Here is a 15816-nt window from a genome sequence, read left to right as displayed (position 1 = left end):
TAAAAGTGATGGAAACCAATCATTCAGGGTTTCAAGTGGGTGCTGGATAGGCATAGAACATACGTTTATGGAAAGGTGTGGGGGAATGGGACTGACTAGATTACTCTTCTAGGAACCAGCATAGATTCAATCGGCTGATTGGTCACCACCTCCTTTCAACAATTTCTATGATTCTGCAATAACAGCATAGGTCCTCCCCAGATTACAACAGGGTTTAGTTCCTGAGAATTGTTCGTGACCCGAACAGTTTGCAAGTCAGAAATACGGCCACCTGGGAATATGTTTAAATAAAAACATAGGCCAACTAAGGGCAACGTGTAGGTAAACCAGGGCATTTAACTCAAACCATTCAGGTATTGCTGTGAACCGAGTTCTCACACAGCAGAAGATACCTGCAGCCCCGCAGGGGCCGGCAAATCCATCCTGCTGGTCTCCCAAATGCTCATTCATACATACAGGCTGTACGTAAGTTGGGCATTCATAACCTGGGGAGAACCTGTATTTATTATTGTACTGAAACAAACATGTTTTTGGATAAATGGTTAAGGGGAAACTTTGTACTAAACTAAATGAAGTTCCTAGTATCTTTCAATATTATTTACTAACAACTTAGGCAAGATGTTCTCAATTCAAAAGGTTGAAGAACCAAGGGACACAAGTCAACACTTTGTTGACTGTGGGTAATAAAGAGTGCTATGCATAAAATTTCAGCCAAAAGACTTGTGAAATGAATTAACAAAGAAGATCGCAGAAGCAGACAATAGACGAATTTAAAAGTTATTTAATTGTGTATCATTATTTAACTGGAGAGAGAAGGGATTGACAGATATGATGAGACAATGGTGGGATAGCAATCAAAAAGGGAAGGGTTGGCTCCAATGAACTTCTTCCATTTCTTAGTTTCCTATCTAATGACTAATCAGCCACTGATAGGAACTGTTAAATGAGACCTGTAGGACTGAAGTTTTGTCAGCCAACGGCATCACTGTAGATCAAACTCAAGGCATCACCAGAAACAATTCCTGGGAATGCACTTCCTCTCCTGTTCCAACTCTGGGCATGAAGTTCCACTGCTGGAAGGCTTGGTGTGGATAAATCGTGTCCTGCGTTTGGTGCCAAACCCGGTGCATTCGCCATTGCATAGCCCCCAAGAGGACCAAATGGAAACTTCACAATCCAGAGGGGTTTCTGTAAGTAAAAGTAACAAAAATTAGAAATCAGTGTGAGGCCACTCCACAAGGCTCAGTCACCACAAACTAGGACGATCAATGACACAGTAACCCAAAAGTATAAAGGCAATGATCCAAATGATCTGACCTCAAATAAGCAACAAAGTAGATTGCTCCTCTTAGAAATGGAAATATGCAAAACTTTAATGGTTTCTATGGAGAATGTGGATGGAAACTGTTATCACTGACAGGAAGCTGAGTAACCAAAGAAGACAGATTTAACACAGTAATTATGCAAATTAGAGATAAGATGAGAATGTCTTTTTACACCATTTGGACCGTGCAACCTGAGGTACAAGCAGATACAATTTCAACTTTCAAAAGGTGAATTGGATATATAAGAAAAGAAAACAAAAACAGCAGAGTGGGACTAATTGGCTAGCTCCTTAGAAGTACTGGCTTTCGAACAATGGGTTGAACAGCTTGTTTCAATGACTCTTCTGTGATGTAACTCCTCAGCTCTTAGCCATGTGTAGGTATGTGGATCATATATTTCTCCTCAAAATGCTAGCTCTGAATATTATTAATATACCATTGTTAATTACACCATGATTTTGCCTGGGTTTTAGCTCAGCTTTTAACTTTGTAGTTCAGTTTTTGTACTCTGAGAATATCAAGAAAGGCAGGCAGTGGAAATGGTAAAGCCTCCAATGCAACTCTGGGGCAACTAAGCCTGTGTAAATCCATGCCAGAGTAGAAACAGAATGAACTTGGAAACCAAGCACATGCAAACTATCATAACACAGTTGTATTTCTAGCAGTTCCAAAGCATAAAAAGGTATATAAATGATTGCACCCATATTTGTTAAAGGAGGTAACTAATTGTCATACAGAACATCTTTTATTATATTTACAATTCATCACGTTTTTGATTCTATGTTATAAGTTACCACATTTAAGTACTGGATGACAAAACTTGATTCTAGGTTAAAGTTTGGGATTGGTGAGGGGTGGGGGGAGGAGGGAAATACTCTAGGATTACTTCTCCCAACTACTATTCAGTGACTGTTATTAGAAGGTGCCTGTGTATGCAAGCATCATGTAAGCACAGGACTAGACTCAGATTAACAATTTCTTTGAGAAAGCCTTAGGTCACTTGGTCTAATATCTCTGAATGTAGCTCATTGACAGATTTTGTCTGACAACAGTTCTGTGTACTAGCTCAGGACATTTTATTATCATATAAATACACACTGTTGCGGTTAACAGGACTGTGATGCCCCTGGCAATGAGGCAGCCTGTCATCTGGCTCAGAACTTATAACACATGTAGAGATCCTAAACACAAATTATGAAGCATTAAACAAGCATTAGACACTCAGACCAGATGGGATACACTCAAAAAGCCATAGGTAGATAAATCAGAAAATATTAATGCACCTCCCATAATTAGAGGACCAGAGGTGTAAATGTTTTACTGACATATTTATATGTGAAATAAATATTGGGACATTCAAATGACATTAAGGCAGAAACTGAAATATTATAAATGTAAGTGAACAAACTGAGTAATATTTTTATTAATCTAGAAACCCATTGAATTTTAGTACTAGACTCCACACATAAAATTATTCTTAGGACCATAAAACTGGTAAACAATAATTCTGGCTTACTTCACTAAGGACATCTCAGATACACCCATTCAATAGTTTGCAAATTGTTAAAGTTCTGATTAACACACTGCAGTGCCCAGTGGAGGAGCAGCATGTTGTTGTACTCCCTCTATGACAAATATATCCTTTCTTTGTTAAGGATATCAAATCTGCATAATACACCATGTAATCTCACAAAGACCCTGTATTATTTGTAGCAGGACATCCCTGCTCCTGAATTCAACTCCTCTTGCTGTGAAGGCCAATGTTCCACTTGCCTCCTTAACTGTGTGCTGTATATTCACTTATAGTGAGTGATGTGCAAGAACAGCCAGTTCTCTTTGTATATCAACTCTTGTCAAACTATCACCATTTAACTAATACAGCACTTTTCTGTTTTTCCAAGGTGGATAACTTCACATATTTATCCACATTACACTACATCTGCCATGTTTCTGCCCACCTGCTCAATCTAAGTGACCTTGAAGCCTCTTTGCATCCTCTTCATAATTCACAACCCCACCCAGTTTAGAGTCATTGACCAATTTAGAAATGTTACATTCTATTCCCTCATCCAAATCATTGATATATATTCTGAATAGCTGAGGTTCCCTGCAATGCCCACCATTTATCACCTGCCACTCTTGAAAAAGACCATTTCTTCCTGACTGTTTCCAGTCTGTCAACAAATTTTCCAACCATGCCAGTACATTACAACAAATAGCATGTGCTTTAATTTTAAACACTAACTTTTTCTGTTGGATTTTATCGAAGCCTTTCTGAAAATTGAAGTATCCCATCTCTACTGGTTTTACCTAATCTAGCCTATCAAATACATCCTCCAGAAAGAACGGAAGATTTGGTCCCGACCAGAACTTTATGTTGATTTTGTTTAATCTTACTGATATTTTACAAGTGTAATTATCTCATCCTTCATTATATTCTCTTGTGTTTTCCCTGCTACTGATATTAGGCATTTCAATCACTAAGTTTTAGAGAAGACATAAAAAAAGGAAATAAAAAAAAGCCTCACATTTACCTGGTGCCCTTCATAATCTCAAGACATTCCAGAGCACTTAACAGCCCATGGATTGGTGTATTGCAAGTGTAGGTTACAAAACATGTGCGCACAGCAAGTCCCACAAACAGCAATGTGATAATAGGCATTTCTTTTTTAATTCAGTGTCTAAAATAGGACTTGAACTCAGAAATTTCTGACCCAAATGAAAACTGCTCCAGCTGAGCTCCAGCTGACCTGCTGACAGTATCTTAAAGTGGTATGTTCTGCATAAGAAGTTATAAGCCAACAATAAAATGGAAAACAGAGGTGGTACTACAATATTATGTTGATCCTATCTTCATATTGGCTGGCAGATGTGAAATGTCTTTACAGTCTGGCATTAAAGGTCACATTTATCTATTTTGGAGGCAGCCGTTTACTTGGTAGTCCTTTGTCACCTATGTCTATTCTGAAGACACACAAGTAGTCAGAAAATTTCAATGAATATTTGAATGTATATCCAATTGAGATGATTTATGCTTCTTTTTATGCTTTGATCTCCCATCCACTATGAACAGAATAGAGAATATAAAGAATATATTATACAGTAGCATAATAAAACACTGATAATCCAGCACCTTCAGGACTTGGTGGTACCAGATGCAAATTTTCCAGACTATTGACTACGACTTCTATTAATACCCAAACACACTCTTATTTCATTTTTCCACAAGTTGCACGGTAGTGCAATAAATCTTCCAGTGAATGCCATAAGTTCAAAGAGAGCAGGAACTATACAAGCACTCTTGACCCTGACTCCAGCTGCAAACCTGCCCACCTTCCTGACCCCTGATGTTCCAGATCCTAACCCCAGCTCCGGGCTACACTCTGGATCCGTAGCTCTGGCTGCACACCCTGCTTGCACTCTGGATCCTCGGCTCACATTCCAGGCTATTCAGTGAGCCGCATGCTGGACCATCAGAATTTCTGAACAATTGGATGTTGGATTATTGGAATTTAACCTGTAAGGGTGTCTTCCTAGCAAACCACACAGGTTTACCTTGGGGTCGCTGTTACTAGATCACCAAGATAGAAGCAACTCAAGGCAGGGGTTTTACCTACCTGAAAACCTCTCCATTTCCCTGTCACGGGGTATGAAATTCAACTCAATAGCAGGTGCTTTAACCGACTGCCAACTCTTTAGCTTCCGAAGTGTGACTCGTGCCATTGGAGGGAGGTGTTTGAGTCTGGGGTAGTAAAATGAATTAGCACCATGATTGGGAAAAGCTGATGTTATCTGGAAGAGGCATACATTTAAAACTAGTGTTATCCAAAAATCACACCATCTGTTCAGAGAGAGGCAGACCTCTGCAACTTCTTAAACAAATATATTTTTCTTGCAGTGATCTTTTTGAGTTTAATCTATTTGGTCACCACAACAGATGACTGATGAATTCGTGTCCACAAGAGCATCAATGAATGGGTTTGAATGAATGAGTCTGAATCTACAAAAGCTTGGTTTAAATCAGTGAAGATGAATTTGGATTTGTTATAGATAAATTTTAACACATGTTCAACAACATTCTCAGTGAGATGTGAATCTGTAGATTTCTACAGTGGTATTAATGTTACTTCTAATTTTGCTTTGTGACCTCCAGATGGAACTTTATAGTACCTTCATTTATCTTGCCTGTACCAGTGCAGTTTACAATAATCCAGTTAATGCTATATCCTTGCCCTTTCCTCATACCCTTCTAAAGTGTATCTATTTTTCACACATTCATCTGATTTTATTTTAAAATGTATTGTACAGTCTACATTACTTTCTCTCACAAAAAAATAATTGGCACGCTTGTTAAATTTATTTCCTCCAGTTGCTGATTCGTTGATCAGTGGAAATTGTTTTCACTTTCTAATGTACTTTATCAATGTCCATGGAACTTACATTACCATCATATCTCCAATTCAAATTCTAATGAAAGTGTAATTTTAATTTTCTTCCAGCCAGCACTTCTTATCCCTGCCATCGTCTACAGTAGATGAAAGTAGTGGGTAAGACCAATGCCAAATGTATATGTTGTATACCATGTAGAGTTCTCAACTAAAGTTTGGTGAACGCTGGCGTAATCCGTAGATCTGTAGAAACATCTGTAGAAATCTGCTGTAATAGTATACAAATCTTTAGAGCAGCATGCCTAAACTATTGCATGCAGTCAGATTTGGCCAGCAGTGACTCTTGATTTGGTCTGACGAACACTGTGGGGGAGTGGTAGGAAGTTCAGTGGATGCTCCCATGTTCTATGATAATTGTGACCCAAGGCCTAGTATGTGGTAGAATTTTCTCCATTGTGAGCAGTGAGTTGAGGAGAGTGTCAGTGGGGATGAGACAGGGTCATGGCTGAGCAGATCTTTGTTGGAGGAGAAGATAATTGTGGCATGCAATAGAGGGTCTGAGTTAATACTTGCATCAGTTTATTATTGTCGCAGTTACCGGGATACAGTGAAAAGCTTTTGTTTGTGTGCCATCCAGACAGATCATTCCATACATAAGTACCATGAGGTAGTATAAAGAAAAACAGACTGCAGAATATAGTGTTATAGTTACAGAGAAAGTGCAGTGCAGATAGTCAAATAAAGTGCAAACAAATAAAATTCAAGGTCTGATTGAGAAGTTGGCCAGATGATTGGGAATTGGGTTGGGCACTTGTTTTGGCTGGAGATGGTGGGTATGGGGCTGATCAATAACAAGGGAGGCACCTATTTGGAGGAAGGTAGATTCTCCAGTGGTGCCCCAGCTGGGATGCAGCCCTTTAAAGTTGCAGCAGTCCTCAACTTCCATTTCAGACCTGCTCAAATCATAGGCTTCATATCCGGGTTTTCCACATTTATGCCAATTAATATCACTGCACATGCCCACCACATGCCCAGATCTGGTCCAACAAAAAAAAAAGGCCCTCCAATCATAAAAGTCTTGGTATCCCTGCTCTAAAGACTTACACCCATTGCGACAAGATAATTTGCAAAAGTTAATAGATAGATAGACTATACTGTTCAGCTAATTCAATGCAAAGTAAGAGCAAAACTTTTGACCTTGTACATAATATTGTTTAGGCCTTGCCACATCTACCACATTATATCCAGTTTAGATTCTCTTGTGTGCTGAGTATGAGGTCTCAGAGAAGGATCAGAAGAAGCTCATTAGATTGACAACCAGTTTACAAGCTTTAAATCATCATGATAGAAGTTAACTTCTGGGAAAATGTAGAGCAGGAAGATTTGATTGAAGGATTTTATGTAATGAAAGGACTAGTCTGTATCCATGTGGATGGACTATTTGAATTTGATGTACCAGGACAAACCAAATGTCACACATAGAACAAGATCAGACATCAGAAGATTTTTTTGTTTCCAGAGTCATCAATCTTTGGAACAAGTTCCTGGCTGCAGTTGATGAAAGGATTTGATTGAGTGATGGGTTTGAATCTGCAGGTGTTTTGTAAGTGGTTTAAATCTTCATAGTGATCCATGCAGAATCATCATGGATAAGAAACGTTGACTGATATCCTTAATGAAAGTAAGTGTCTAGAGTGTCCTCCTTTTTTCATTGATTTTTAGTCATGCAAAAGATATATGACATATTGTTTCATGTACCTGACTGTAGTTTCCTAGTATTTTCTTTGATATCCTTGTTAGCCACAGATTGTTTTAATTTTCTTTGCTTCTCACAATGTTTCTTATAGATGGGCAATACTGAGAAATCATGATGGCAGGAGCTGCAAATAAGCCCTTATAATGTACATATGTTTCTAATAGCACCAAGCTTCTGTGTCATGTGTTCAAATTTTATCTGGATATTCCCTTCCTTGGATAATTATAATTTAATTGTTTTTTTCTGCAATAACTAAAAATACTTAATGAACTGCCACTGTACAATATACTTCTTGGTGCAGATCGCTCAGCAGTTGACTCATTCCTCTCATGTAAAACCATTGGTCCATCCATTCGGCAGCCCAACTTTAATTGCAAAGTTGCATTATTTACCTTTGTTATTTTGTCCTGTGGAACAGTCGCAAAATTGGGCGAGGAGAAAGTGAAGCCACTGTCTGTCCCAGCATCGTAAGGGTAAAGATCAAGCATCAGTTCCTCCTTCCAGTGATTCCCCTCACACAGAGTGATGCTGTCACTGCCAACAAACCAGTCAGGACTGGGCACTATCCGCACTATGAAGGACAGCTGAAGAATAACCAACAGGTGAACAATGGTGAGAGAATACAGCGACCTCTACCAGCACTCAATAGCATGTGCCCTTAGACCTGCCTCAACCTCCATTCTGCTCATCTTGCCATAAAGGGGAGAGAAAATACAAATTTATTTTGATTTGTACCTGAGTCCATCATTTCTATTTCCTCCTTTTTATATCTTTATTTTTCTTGATCACCTACCCTTTTATCATTGGCTTCTTTCAGTTTTCCCCTCCTAGCTCCCTGCTCTCCCAGAATCACCAAATCTTCAGCACTCAATTTTTCTACTGTTTTCTCTCCAAGTTTCCTGACTTGGAAATACTTGGTTTCTTTTTGGTTACTGGTTCAAAATCCTTGAGCTCCCCACCCCAATAGTATTGAAGGAATATTTCATTGTCAGAGGATCTACTGAAGGAATTGAGTGTGACATTGATCAGCGACTATCCCCACTTATAACCTAAAAATAGAGGCTAGATCATCAGTGAAGCATCTAGGCTAGGCCTCAGACGTGGTCCCAATGAGTGCCTACAGCAATGTTTTGGAGTCAAGATAATTAGTTTCCAACCAACATAAATGTTCTCATTTACACTGGGTATGACTCCAGCCTGAGGCATATCTCCCCAGCAACCCCCACCATTCCCATTCACTTTGGTTTTATCGGGGTTCCTTGAGGTCACTTTCTGTCAAATGCTGCCTTGTTTCCAGGGCAATTAATCTCACCTCACTTTTGTCTTGTGTCCACGTTTGGACTAAGGCTATGATGAAGTTAAGAGCTGTTGTCCTGGTGGAATGTAAACTGAGCTTTGATAAGCCAGTCGTTAATTGCTTTTGACCGTCCTGTCTATAACTCCTTCCATCACTTTTCTGATGACTGAAAGTCGACAGATTGGGTAGTAATGGCTGGATTTTTGTGAGCAGGACATACCCAAGTAATTTTCTAAGTTGGTGTGTAGATGTTATAGGAACTGCTTGGCCAGAGATCTGACTTAGTTCTGCAGTACACTACTTCAGCACTACAGCCAGAATCTTGTCAGGGCCATCACTGCCTTTACTGCAGTCAGCTGTTCCTCTGTCTCTTGGAATGAATCAATCAGACTGACTTCTTTGAGGGCAGAGAAATAGGGAGGAGGATTATCCACTCAGCACCTCTGGTTGAAGGTGGTTGCAAAGGCTTTATTCTTGCATTCTGTATTCACATACATGGCTCTTCCATCATTGAGGTTGGATTATTCATGGAGATTCTTCCTCACATTAGTTGCAGATTTAAAAGGGACCTGATGGGCAACTCTTTCACACAGAGTGTAGTGAGTATCTGGAACGAGCAGCAACCATTTGGATAGGTACATGCAGGGGTGGGGCTTAGAAGGATATGGGCTGAACACAGGAATTTGGGACTAGGTGGGAGGGCACTGTGGTCAGCATGGACTGGTTGGGCCAAAGGGCCTGTATCCATGCTGTATTGCTCTATGACTCTATGACTCATAATTAACCAGCATCTTTCATCTTAGTTATTCATTGACACAATGTGGGTGTTGCTGGAAGGCCAGCATTTATTGCAAATCCCTAATTTCTCTTTGAGAAGGTAATGGTGAACTGTCTTCCTACACCACTCTTTTCCACACAGTTAAGGTATTTATACAGTGTGTTGGCCCTGGAGGTCCGAGATATAGAATCATTGATGCTGATGGTGCAGCAATAGATTTCCAAGTCAGATTAGTGCGGGACTTGAAGGGGAACTTCCAGGTGGTGGCATTGCCATGCACTTTGTGCTCAAGGCCTTCTAGATGTACAGGTCACAGGTCTGGAAGGGAGTGGCCTGGGAAAGTAGCTGCAGAACATTTTGCAGGCACGGTGTGTCTGTAGCAATGGGAGAGGTAGTTTAAGGTGATGGACAGAGTGCAGACTGCTATGTGCTGGATTGTGTTCTTTACTGTTGCTGAAGCTACATTCTTCCGTGCAGCTGGAAACTATTCCAGCGCACTCCTTACTAGCACCATTTAGATGTGGCAAGGTTTTGTGGTGTCAGGAGGTGAATTACTAGTTGAGGATACCTAGTCTCTGACCTGCTCTTGTATTTATGTGTTTGTTCTAGTTAAGTTTCATGGTTTTTGGTTGACCTGCCCCCCCAGGATTTTGATGATGGAGTAATCAGTGATGTGCTACTAACTGCTATGGATAGGTAGACCATTTCTTGTTGAAGTTGTTTATTACCTGCCACTGCAATGGAGTGAATGGTAGGACCAGCCCATGACTGTGTGCTACCAAGATGTTGTTGTACACAGGCAAAGACTGCTTCATTTTCATTAAGTTTGGAAAATGCAATTAACACAGTATAATCAACTGCCCTTTTCCGTACTTATGATGGAGGGAAGATTATTGACAAACCACCTGACAAGGTCTGGTCTTAGGATCATGCCCTGAAAAACACCTGCAATAGGGACCTGATGCTGAAATAACTGACCTCTAGCAATCATAGCCATCTTACTTTATAGTATGAAAGTCTTGTGCTGCGTACATCCATGACTGGATGTGGCAAGGCTGCACAGTATTAATCTGATCCTTTAAGTCTACTTTTACAGTTTAGCATGGATGCAGTCCTGTGACATGTCTTCATCTTATTTTTGGGAATGTCTTGTGCTGCTCCTGGCCTGTTCTCCTCAAGTCCGCATTGTCTCTGCATTGGGAGTGGAGGAAAGGATGTGACCTTTCAGCTTATAGTTTGTGGTGGATTACAGTTTAGCCGCTGCTGATGGTAAACAACAGCCTGCAAATCCTAATGCACCCAAATGGATGCACTTAGATGGCTATAGCCTCAAGGACCTACTGAAAAGATAATGAAAATTTTCGCTAACAAAATATGCTGTTCGGAATCAGGGGTGGTTGTGGGGGAGTGGTCAGAGAGGAGAGAGAGCTAATGGACCTGGGGTTATTTGACCTGTGCCAATTGGGGTCAGTGGGGAAATTCAAAGGGTGTTGGGGCTTGCGTTGATCAGTGGGTCAGGAGAAAGATCAGTGAAAGGGGAAGAGAAATCAGTGCAATGTGGGGGGAGGAGAGGAGCTCATAGTTTAAGAGAAATGTCTGGACCAACCTTAGAGGGATCCCAATCCAGTGCAGAATTGTGAAGACTCATTTGTCTTGGACGTGACCAATAACAGTTTCCCTGGACAACGTACAATCATACCTTACAATACAAAACTCCATATAACCAAACATCACTGTGGGAAATCTTGTCCTAGAGTTTCATTTTCTGTTATTTTACTATAAATGAATCAGCCAAATCCTGGAATATATCTTTTTGCGCCTTCCTGTCACTGCCCTGACAATGAAATTTCACATAACAGAGTGGTTTCCATGTACGTATTGCTTTGTAATATGAGGTACTACTGTCATTTCACCTGTGATGCTCCAAAAGTTAAGATGTATGGGAACAATGTGATTCGATGCAGGACAGTGCTGGGAATTACCTGGTCAAATATCTGTAGTGACACAAGATGACCAGATACGGTTGTTTCACTTCATAGTAAGTATACTTTCAGCTGCATAGTGCTGAAATAAACAGCGCAACGTTATCTAATTTCTGGGCAACCAGCTCTTGGAAATGTAGATACAAGATTTTCCCATATGTTGTTCTCTCACCACCCACCTCAGGTCTAGACTGGCTATTACGTCCTTCAGGATTTAGCCACAGGGGTGATGGACATTAAAGCTGTCATCTTTGCTGTCATCAGTGCTTCTTCCAAGTGATGTTCAACACGTAGGAGCACCGATTCAACTGAGGGAGGAAGGAATTGGTGATAATCAGCAGAGATTTCCTTGCTGATTCAGGGCAGCTGACCCTTGACCTGCTGCCATGAAATTTCATTGGTTGCCAGCTGTTACCAGGACACACTCTTCCAATGATACACCACCATGCCACCAGCTTTAATGGGTTTGCCCTGCTAGTGGGGCAGGACATACCCAGGGGTGGTGATGGAAGAGTCTCGGAGTCTGACGGAAATATACGATTCAATGACTGCGATTGTCAGTCTGTTGTTTGATTAGTCTGTGGGACTAATAATCAAATTATGGCTCAGGTCACCCACTGTTAATGAGGGGAATATTAATTGGTGACTTTGTCTGTTTCTAAATCCAATACCTGGGTTGATGTCAGGTATCCCACCCCATTTCATTGTATCTGTACTTTCTTCTAGCAGTTTGATGCAACCAAATTGCTTGCCATTCCAGAGAACATTTAAACATTGCAATGCTGTAGGTCTGGATCTCATATAGGCCAGACTAGGAGCAACAGCAAATCTTCTTCCCTAAAGAAAATTAAAGAAATATTTGTGTTTTTTTTATGACAAACTGGTATTGTCATGGTTGTCCACATTGATATACTTTTTTATTCCAGATTTATTTATTCATTGAATTTCAATTCACCAGATTTGGATTACTGCCTCGAAACCCTTGGAATACTTTACAAATAAGAAAAAACACCGTATTACCATATACACGATATTCAAAAAAATATTGTTTGATAAATTCCTTACCAGTGGATGTGTTGGATGGACTGTAAACTTAATGGACCTCTGTCCTATTCCACTTGGAATGGCTGATGCCATAAAGAATCCAGCAATGCTATGCATCTTGTTTTTCGCTATTTCAGTCTCCTGCGCCAGTGTTGCATTCACGCCTCTTTCTGCATATTCCCGTATTCCTGGGCTGGCCAGAGAACCCAGTTGCCACAGCTGGTATTTGTTATTGTGAGTGACAGCTACATTGAAAACAATAAGTCATGAACTCAATTTAAAACAACAATAAATTATTGATCAATGAGCAAACTGATAAAGATGATGATCATCTAAAATGGTTTTAAGTTATGTAGCCTTAGCTAATATGGCAAGAGGTTTCCATGGGCTGGATTTATGCCATTGGGCCAAGGATGGAGCAGTCAGCCAGTGTTTCCAATCGAATGGTGACACAGAGACTGCAGATGCTGGGATCTGGAGTAACAAACAAACTGCTGGAGGAAATCAGCGGGTCAGGCAGCAACTGTGGAGGGAAATGTACAGTCAATATCTTGGGTCGACACCCTTCATCTGGACTCAAGACGCAAGAGATTGCAAGATACAAAAACTCCTTCCTGTGATCCTGGAACTCCACTCTAACTTTGGTGTAACTCCTGTTTCACAATATCACATAGTTAGGATCTACCCCTCTCTCTCTGTGTTCTGAAAGTTTCTAACATTTTATAACCAGTGGCAGCACAAGATCCTCTGCTACTTGTGGAAGATAAGACCATGTAGTAACTTTCCCCTTGGGATCCCTGCTGGATACTAAACAACCACAGCGTACTTGATGTGACCTGCAGCCATTCGATTTTTCTGTTCTGGGACATTGGCAGGCTCCTGATGCATGCCTTGAGATGGCCAACAGAAGGGGCAGGTGCAGGAAGGGTGTTCCTGGTTGGTCCATTGTCTTCTGACAGCAGTGGTGAATAGGTGGGGTTTAAATATGAAGAAATTGCTGGCTGTTAGCATTGGATTGTCTGTTCCCAGAAGCCCCTTAGACACTGCAGTATGGAGGGATCCCTATCCGGACCCCCAATACCTGGTTTCTGCAAGCACTCAAAGTGATGCTGGAGCCAGGAACATTCCCTTCCTCTTCATTGTCATTTTCTTGCTGGCCTTGCACTTCGTACTGGCTGAATGCTGTAACCTCAGGGTATGCCAGAAAATCCCAGGACTGCAGAGTTGAGGTGCAGATGTTGAGAAGTGGGGGTCAGGCTCAGGGTAACAGGGGGTGGGGGGAAGGTGAAGGAACCCTAAGGCAATAGGTGTGCATTTCATCTTTTCGCTGCCTTTGGTATGTGAGCATTCCTCAGTGACTTCAAGAGAAAAACCTAGCCTGCATGATCAAAATTACTATCATAGAAGCACTTAACACATTGACCTTGACTCTGCTTCTTTAAGTTGGTATCAAACTGCTTAAAAATGAAAAGGTTAGTGCCTCCAGTAAAATAGTAGTGAGAACAAAATTTAATTCAATTCCATTGCATGTATGTACCACGAAGGATGTAATTTCTATATGTGTACTTATACGTGAAGGATCATCATTCTGTAGACAGGGAGTGGTTATTTTTACAGCTGCCTATATCCACCATACTATGTATATACAGCTTTTCCATCACTGTCCAGCATTGCATTTCTCCTCTTACCTATGAGGGGTGACCACTGTGCCGGGGGTCGATACATCGGGTACTGTTTGGGGAAGGCAGTGGGACTCCATTTGCCTTTAAACAGCAGTGAATATGAGGCAGCACTGTGAGATGAACATGGCAGGATAGGGAGGCCATCAGTGGATACTGTGAGGAACAACAACAGCTCCAGGACATTCCAAGGAAAGACGAGGAACTCCATTGCATTACCTGTGGAATGGGAGGAGAAGGGGGAAATTGTATTACAGCATCTCCATTCATTAACAATCTCCTGTGAAATGAACAGAGTCTGTTATTAATTAGATGCATTAACACACAGAATTGGGAGAAGAGGCCCAGGGAAGAGAGTACAAGAGGTGCACAAGATTTAGAGAGAACACCAGCCACGACTCAATTGTGAGGCACTGTAACCTTTTAAGTTTATCATTCTCTAACTGCACTGTGCACATGTACATATATTATGAACATGCATCACACATTTTAGAAACAGTACACAAAAAAAAAACAAGGTTTAGAAATTCCTCTGTGCAATGACCTTCAAAAACTTGTGCAATTTCCTCTGCCCCTCTGGGAGGACTCTGCCACCCACACTCTCATCATTTCAACATCACCCATTTCTTGCCAGCATTCCCCGGTGGATAAAAGAGTGCAAATTACACTGTAGTGTGACCCTTTAAGGACTGTTTCCTGACATCAGAGCTGTGAGGAAAAGTGCTACTAATATGGGAAATTCAAGCTCCTAAAGCCTACTGTTGCTGCACCAGAGCAACATTATGCCTGATGGTGATATTTCTGAATAGGCACCAATGAATTTCTTGACTTCTTTATAAGAACTGTTTGAATTAGTATTAGGGAGATTGCTAAATCAGTCTTAACACAGGAAAAGTAGCATAGACAAATTTCTAGGCCTGATTTTTTTTTACCATTCCATTTCATGCAGAAAACGTGAACCACAGTGGTGAGGTTTATCTTCAATGAGAAAATCAGAGTTTAAAGTGAATCTCCTTGCTTCTGGGGAAAATGTTGTCATTGCCCAGTGACCCACAAGTGTCTCTCCACACATTACTAATTCATGTCAAGTGTCCATGAAACCTCAGACTGGAGAGGGATTCATTTGACATCAGTAGTGGGTTCAATCATTAAACTTTTACACAGAGGTAATTGCCACAAGATCATTCCCAGATGAAAAGGATGATAAATATAAGTTTCTGTTTTCAATATTACCTTTTGGAGTGTTTTTTTCAGATATATATCAGACTTTGTAATAATGATAAATGGAAGCAGGAAAGTTGGGCCTCAACAAATCCAGATAAATTTGAGGAAAATCAGTATACGTTAGCAATGCTGTTAAAAATTAACAAAATATAGCCAAGGACTCATAACTGTGGACACATTTATCTAAAGTCCAGGAGTGTTTATAAATGTGTTTCCCCAGTACATAGAAGACAAACAGCTGCTTTGGAGAAGTGTTAACATTCAGAGTTGTTAGTATCTGACTGTTCAATCGGATCTCAATAAACCTACTCAGTCAGATCTTGATAAACCACACTGGAGTAAG

The 15816-nt window shown here is 40.6% G+C and overlaps 1 protein-coding gene across 1 annotated transcript; it reads right to left on the bottom strand.

The window, feature by feature from the left end:
• Positions 1-879: 879 nt before the first annotated feature.
• LOC127569205 (spondin-2-like) lies at positions 880-14460 on the bottom strand. The gene is made up of 5 exons (XM_052013610.1): positions 14259-14460; positions 12592-12815; positions 7862-8053; positions 4943-5117; positions 880-1188 (listed from the first exon to the last, which is right to left on the bottom strand). Exons 1-5 carry the CDS (start codon positions 14458-14460, stop codon positions 1007-1009), a joined length of 975 nt encoding a protein of 324 aa, XP_051869570.1. The 3' UTR covers positions 880-1006.
• Between the last annotated feature and the right edge of the window lie 1356 nt (positions 14461-15816).

The sequence above is a fragment of the Pristis pectinata genome, chromosome 4, assembly GCF_009764475.1.
Source record: "Pristis pectinata isolate sPriPec2 chromosome 4, sPriPec2.1.pri, whole genome shotgun sequence".
In the NCBI taxonomy this organism is placed as follows: Eukaryota; Metazoa; Chordata; class Chondrichthyes; order Rhinopristiformes; family Pristidae; genus Pristis; species Pristis pectinata.
This window is presented reverse-complemented; position numbering and strand designations above follow the sequence as displayed.